General features: G+C 38.8%; 1 protein-coding gene across 1 annotated transcript; it reads left to right on the plus strand.

The window, feature by feature from the left end:
* LOC134203750 (uncharacterized) lies at positions 1–1,028 on the plus strand. The gene is made up of 2 exons (XM_062678617.1): positions 1–588; positions 680–1,028. Exons 1-2 carry the CDS (start codon positions 145–147, stop codon positions 1,022–1,024), a joined length of 789 nt encoding a protein of 262 aa, XP_062534601.1. The 5' UTR covers positions 1–144; the 3' UTR covers positions 1,025–1,028.
* Positions 1,029–6,596: the final 5,568 nt, after the last annotated feature.

Genomic DNA, 6,596 nt, shown 5'->3' on the forward strand with positions numbered 1-6,596 from the left:
CTGTTTTTCCCTCGCGTGCCGCACAGCAACAACTTTTTCGGTTGTTCTTTTTTATTCCGCCAGCAGCGGATAAAGAAAGGAAGTGACTCATCCTCGTCCGGTCAGCAGTACGGATCCGACTTGGACACGCTGGACGTAACGAACATGTACCCGCAAAACCTATTGACGATTCCGGCGTACCATCATTTTGAAAGGCAAATTTCCGAACCGATCATTCCAACATCGCCGGCCGTATCGTCTCCACCGGAAGCGCGATCAGCACCCGATCAGCACGATGAACCGTCGACACCCGTACCCCCAATTCCACAAATCCGACAAATCCACCTGAAAACCGATCGCACATCGAGTCCAACGGTTGTTCTCGTTTCCGATATGGAATCGCTCCAACAGCAGCACCAGCACCATTTATCGGGAAGTGCGGTTTCCAGTACAAGCACCGGAGGTGCTAGTGCTCCTATCACAACGATCACCACGACCAGCACCACCAGCTCCACCGCCGTAGCGCTACTTGCCGACCTGAGTTCATCAACGCCGAGTTCAATTCGCATAAAAGGCGACGAATTGTCGCGGTCTGCTTCATCTCCTTTGGTAAGTGTTAACATTTCCTGAATCAAAATTTACCTTTGTTTTGTACTTAAATGCCAGTATTTACAGTGAATTGATCTATCTTCTCATACAGATGAGCAGCCGATCGAAGGAAATACCCGGCCTGGACAGCCAACGGTCTAGCCACTGTCCGGTGGTACGGGAGGGTCCCGCGCTGGGTTGCAATTTCTGCTGGAACACAAGGAGGATACTGCGACGGAAAACCAAGTACCACTGTCCCGAGTGCCATACGAACTTGTGCATTGCGCCCTGCTTCCAGGAGTATCACGAACGCCAATCGGCGGAGAACCCTGCCCCCACCAGCAACGACAGCGGAAGCGCCTGTGTGTATGGTGTAGGTGGATTGTACGCAAAAGTGGATCTCCGATTGAGCACCTTTACTTTCGCGGAATTGTGTCATTCTCTTTGTTGTTTTTGATGGGTAAGAATAGAACACACATTCAGACTATTGCTATATATATATATATATATATATATATATATATATATATATATATATATATATATATATAGGAAGAAACATTTTTTGTAGCGCTGCCTCCGGCTTGGATCGCTCCCCCGATCACGCTCGTCTACTCAGATTTACCTGGACCGTTTTACTGTATTCGGATTTTCTTTGAAATAATCAACCAAGAGGCAGAAAAAGTATACAATTATTAACGAAGATGTTTTACAAATCAAATTCGGTAGAAAAACACACAAATCTGATAGAAGGCGACGATGATCGTAATCCCTTTTGTCGGCGGAGTAACCGCTTGGAGGCCCGCATAACAAAAAACAATTTGAGTCATGTTCCAAACCATTAAGTTGATTCAAAGCAAAATGTAACTGTAATACAAAAACTTGTGGCTATGTTCAATGATAAGTGACTGAAATATTTAAACAATAACGAATTATTCTTCGACATTTTCTTGTATTGTGATAAACAATGTTGTCATGCTATTTTTGAAAGATATCAATTCAAAAGCACACAACTGTTTGATATGACAATAAATAATATTGTTAAAGTTATTTTTATTTATTGTTTGAAATCTTAAACTAGGTACGTAGCACCACGTCAAAGTTGCAGCGCCTAGTTGTTCCGTTGTTCACTGTCAAAAGTTTAGCTCAGTTGTTTTTTTTTCATTTGTTTGTTGTTTGTTATTGAAATTTATTTTTTCCACTAGAAAACTATAATGAAATACTATTATCGTTCCCATTTATCGCGTGAAATTTATTTCTTTGACTTTGAAGTGAAATTTATTTCTTTGACTTTGAAGTGAAACATTCTTCAAACTATTCCCCATTAACGTTGTGACTCATGGATTGCCGTGTGAAAGTAAATTTATGAATTTTAAGTGTTATATATAAATAAACAAAATGATAGAATTAACGCGTATAAACATTGAAAACATTAAAAATCTAAGAATACTATTTTCTCTTGCTTTCAGACATTCATTGAAGAAATTTTGACCGAAAGTACCAAGCCTTGCAAAAGGGCCAACCTAAACAGAAGTACCAACAGCATGATGAAGATAACAGAAACTGCTCCACTGCCAAAGCTACAGTCGATCAATTCAGCCGCGATGGGATCAGTTTAAAGACTACCCCAATAGCACCCAAGGCTCAGAGACTGTCGAAACTATCGGGACTAGAGCTCCTAAACTGATGTGTTGGTGTTGCTGATCTCCGTTCCAACTAGTTGAGGTTAGAGGTTTGAGGATATGCGCGATTCAAAGTGAAAACACCGATTGTTCCATTTTGTGAACACAGGCTCTTCCTGGGAACGAAAACGATCATATGTTGTCAGCGAATGAAGTAACAGCTTAACTGCTGCGACTTATGTTCCAACCAATTATTACTTCTCACCGGAAACGTTCCTCCCTATATTCTCAATTTTACAAAAAACCGTTGTTAATTGTACTGACATTATGTGAGACACCAGAAGTAATAGAACGCTGTTGAAAAAGCTAAAATTAATCAACAGCAGCATCCGGAAAGAGTTGATGGAAGTTCCTCGTACAGCAGTACTCAGTAAACATAATATATCTGGTCGCGTTCGGGGAGCAATCTTTCTACAAGCTGGAGTGCATGGTCGTATGTAAGTTCTTCGAAACAAGAATACTCTATAGTAGCGAAAGGCATCACATCAAACACTTCAACATCCAATTCGAGCGATTTCAAACAGGTCAGTTGCACTTTACCATTATATATACAAGTTCTTAGAGAGTTATATTTTGACGATTTTTATATCAATTTCAGCACAATAGCGATACCATTAGGATTTACGACAATACTGACCTGGAGCGGAGATCAATCAGTCTTGGCTTCTCTATAGGACAATCCTTAAATCATCTCGATGTCGACGATTCACACCACCAAAACGATTCCGGCTGTACAGGCCTATATCGATGGACGGTTGCTAATTCAAGAAAATGTTGCTGCCGTGAATGATTCCGACGATATTGTTGGTGGCGATTCATCCACGTAAAAAAATAATGTTATTTATTCTAATACTTTTTAGCCAAAGCTGGGGCCTAATGATATGTATTAGAAAAAAAAAAACTTATACATTGCATTAGCAACATACATCCAAAAACTTACACTTTTCATTAGCTTATGAATTTTATTAGCTTTTGATATTGAATTATTCATTAGGTGGCATGATGAAGATTATAAGTATTTTCGAATGCTTTTTGCCATAACATATAAGGTTTATTTTTTACGTGTCGGTATCCAGTTCTCGACAACAAGTCGCACAGAAAACCCCTAATTAGCTTGAATACGTCGATTCACATCACTAAAGTGATCTTGGGTGAAGTGATGTTGTGGTATATGTCCATGAACGAACAATATCGTGACGTGATCGATATGGATACATTATGTAGGTCATATAGTACGGCACAAACTGAATAAAATTAGAACTAGCAAACAAAAACTTAATTGAAAAAGAAACAATGGCATATAATAAGTACGTGTAAACTTCTGTTTCTCCAGCTGAACATACATTGTTACATCTACTTACTTTTTACCATTTGTGTTCTTTATTATATATTTTTTAAATTATTCAATAATACATATAACTATTGCAGGAAACACAGGAAAAGGTTTTTTTTTACCATTATGCACTATTAATAACCAGTTTCGTTTAAGATTATTGTATTTAGCTAAATTTTATGGTTCAATGATCAAACTAGCGTACAATATACGGTAAACCATTCAAAAAATGGATTATGAATCAACTATTTGATTGAAAGTCCACGAAAATTTTTGCACCGAAAAATCGCTTTTTTATTGTAACATAACTTAAGGTGACTCGGGGCACTAAACACCGTGTTATTTCTCCTATCTTTTGTCTCTTTCTACAATTATCACCTCGCAACTTTGGAGCGGCGTATTTCGATTTTCAGTTGTTTGATGGAACTGTAAATGTATCAGCATATAGATTGCGAGGTTGCGAGTAAGCACGCGTCGGTGATACTTTTTAAAAATCATATTTGTTGTAGAAAAAAAATTAAGCGTTCAATGATGAAATGATGACGATTTGATAATGGTTTGTGCTTCCCGTGTCACCTTAACCGCCCTTTACTCATATTGTAAAATCGCGATTCACCATCCACCAGATTGTTGAAACAATCAACTGTAGTGTGGGCTTATTGTTTCGAAAGGATATTAATGTTATTTTTCATGTTTAGTTTTTAATGGTCACGGATAATACAGGATAAGGCGGTCGAATGGTCTTGAACTATGCGGGTCAGGTAATATTTTGCAAGTTTTCCCGTATTAGCATTAGCATTAGCATTGAGCAATTCGCACAAATTCGTAGGTGGTACAAGCCAAGACTATTGTACCACAGAGAACAGACGTTCATCTTCATTCGCGTGCTTGTGTAAAAGTTTGTACTGGTCATTTTAAAGTATGTCGTTATGCTCCCGTTGCGCGGTGCTGATAAATGTGGTTAAAATTTGCCGTGTTTTGCTTTTTAGCGCTAGTGTTCATTCCGAATTGCTCCTAGGCTCGCTCCTAGGTGGCAGCACTACATTGTTTATGAAGTGTATACCAACGCCATCACTAGGTGAAATTGAGTTTTTATGTCGGGCAGCCTGCGTTGGCGGCGCTGAGGTGTGATTTGAATCTTTACACACGTTTTCAACGAAATTTTGTTCGAGCATCCATGTCTGTTCTCTGTGATTGTACGAAAGAAGCATCAATTTCATCCGTTACCTCAGGTCATGATTTGGGACTAAATATTTTGCAAGTTGTACAATATGAAATATTTGGACGAGAATTGCTTCCAATCCGAAAATTGCCTAGACCGGCACCGGGAGTCGAACTCAGCCACCCTCAGCATGGTCTTGCTTTGTAGCCGCGAGTCTTACCGCACGGCTAAGGAGGGCCCTTAATCACAGAGAACAGACATGGATGCTCGAACAAAATTTCGTTAAAAACGTGTGTAAAGATTTAAATCCCACCTCAGCGCCGCCAACGCAGGCTGCCCGACATAAAAACTCAATTCCACTAAGTGATGGCGTTGGCATACACTTCATAAACAATGTAGTGCTGCCACCTAGGAGCGAGCCTAGGAGCAATTCGGAATGAACACTAGCGCTAAAAAGTAAAACACGGCAAATTTTAACCATATTTATCAGCACACTAGCACCGCGCAACGGGAGCATAACGACATACTTTAAAATGACCAATACAAACTTTACACAAGCACGCGAATGAAGATGAACGTCTGTTCTCTGTGCCTTAATTATTACGAATACATATCTTAGGATCACTTAAAAACGAACTTTTAATAGGATATCCGGAAATCCACATAATACATCAATCGACTCAGCTCGATAAATTAATTGATTGGTTTGTTGCCCAATTGATTGCTAAGTTGCTTGATTGCTTTATTAGTTGGTTGGTTGCTTGATTGATCGTAGCTTTCTTGAATGGTAGAATGGTGAGTTCCTTGATTGGTTGACTGGTTGGGTGCTTGATTTGTTAGTTGGTTAATTGGTTGGCTGCTTGATTAATTGGTTGCTTAATTGGTGGGTTATTTGGTTGGTCGGCTTGTTAGTTGATTAGTTGTTTTGTTGGTTGCTTGCATGGTTAATTGGTTAGTTGGTTGGTTGATTGATTGATTTGTTAGTTGGTGAAATGATTATTTGCTTGATAAGTTAGTTGGTTGATTGATAGCTTGTTTGATTCGTTAGTTGCTTGATTGGTTAATGGTTGCTTGATTGATTGGAAGTGGTCTTAAATGATTGTTTGCTTGATTGGTTAGTTGTTTGATTGGTTGGTTGCCTAATTGGTTGGTTAGTTGCTTGATAGGTTAATTGGTTGCTTGATTTATTTTTTAATTGATTGGTAGCTTGCTTGCAGGGATGGGAAAAATCAAATTTTCAAAAAATCGAGGATGATCAAACTCACCCGCGATCTTACTTTTAAATTATCAAGAGATAAAAACTCGCCAGCGATTAGGAATCGTTTGAAAATCGTATCTTGATTTGAAGCATTTACTGTTACATTTAGAACTATTTTTCCTTACTATCATCAAACCATAACGCCAAATAAAAGATATAACGGGACTTTTGACAATTAGCTGATATCAGTAAAGATTAATGTTTGAATGAAAATTCTGTGTTTACTATCGTTTGAGTGCAACATGTGAGAAGTTGTCGCCGGCGACAACTCGCTTACTGTTTTCACGTGAAAAGTTTTCACATGAAAATTGCAATCATTATCGTTTGATAATGATTCAGCACAACACTGCTTGCTTGAATGGTTGAATGATTGGTTGCTTGATTGGTTAGTCGTTTGATTGGTTGGTTGCCTAATTGGTTGGTTAGTTGCTTGATAGGTTAATTGGTTGGATTGGATTGTACAAACTCGTCGCGACAATGTTAAGGACAAGTGAAGGCATTCCACATCAAGCAAACCAATCAATCAACCAGTCAAGCAAACCAATTAACCAAATTACCAATCAATCAATCAACCAACAATGAAGCAACCAACCA

This window comes from Armigeres subalbatus, unplaced genomic scaffold, assembly GCF_024139115.2.
Source record: "Armigeres subalbatus isolate Guangzhou_Male unplaced genomic scaffold, GZ_Asu_2 Contig2088, whole genome shotgun sequence".
NCBI lineage: Eukaryota > Metazoa > Arthropoda > Insecta > Diptera > Culicidae > Armigeres > Armigeres subalbatus.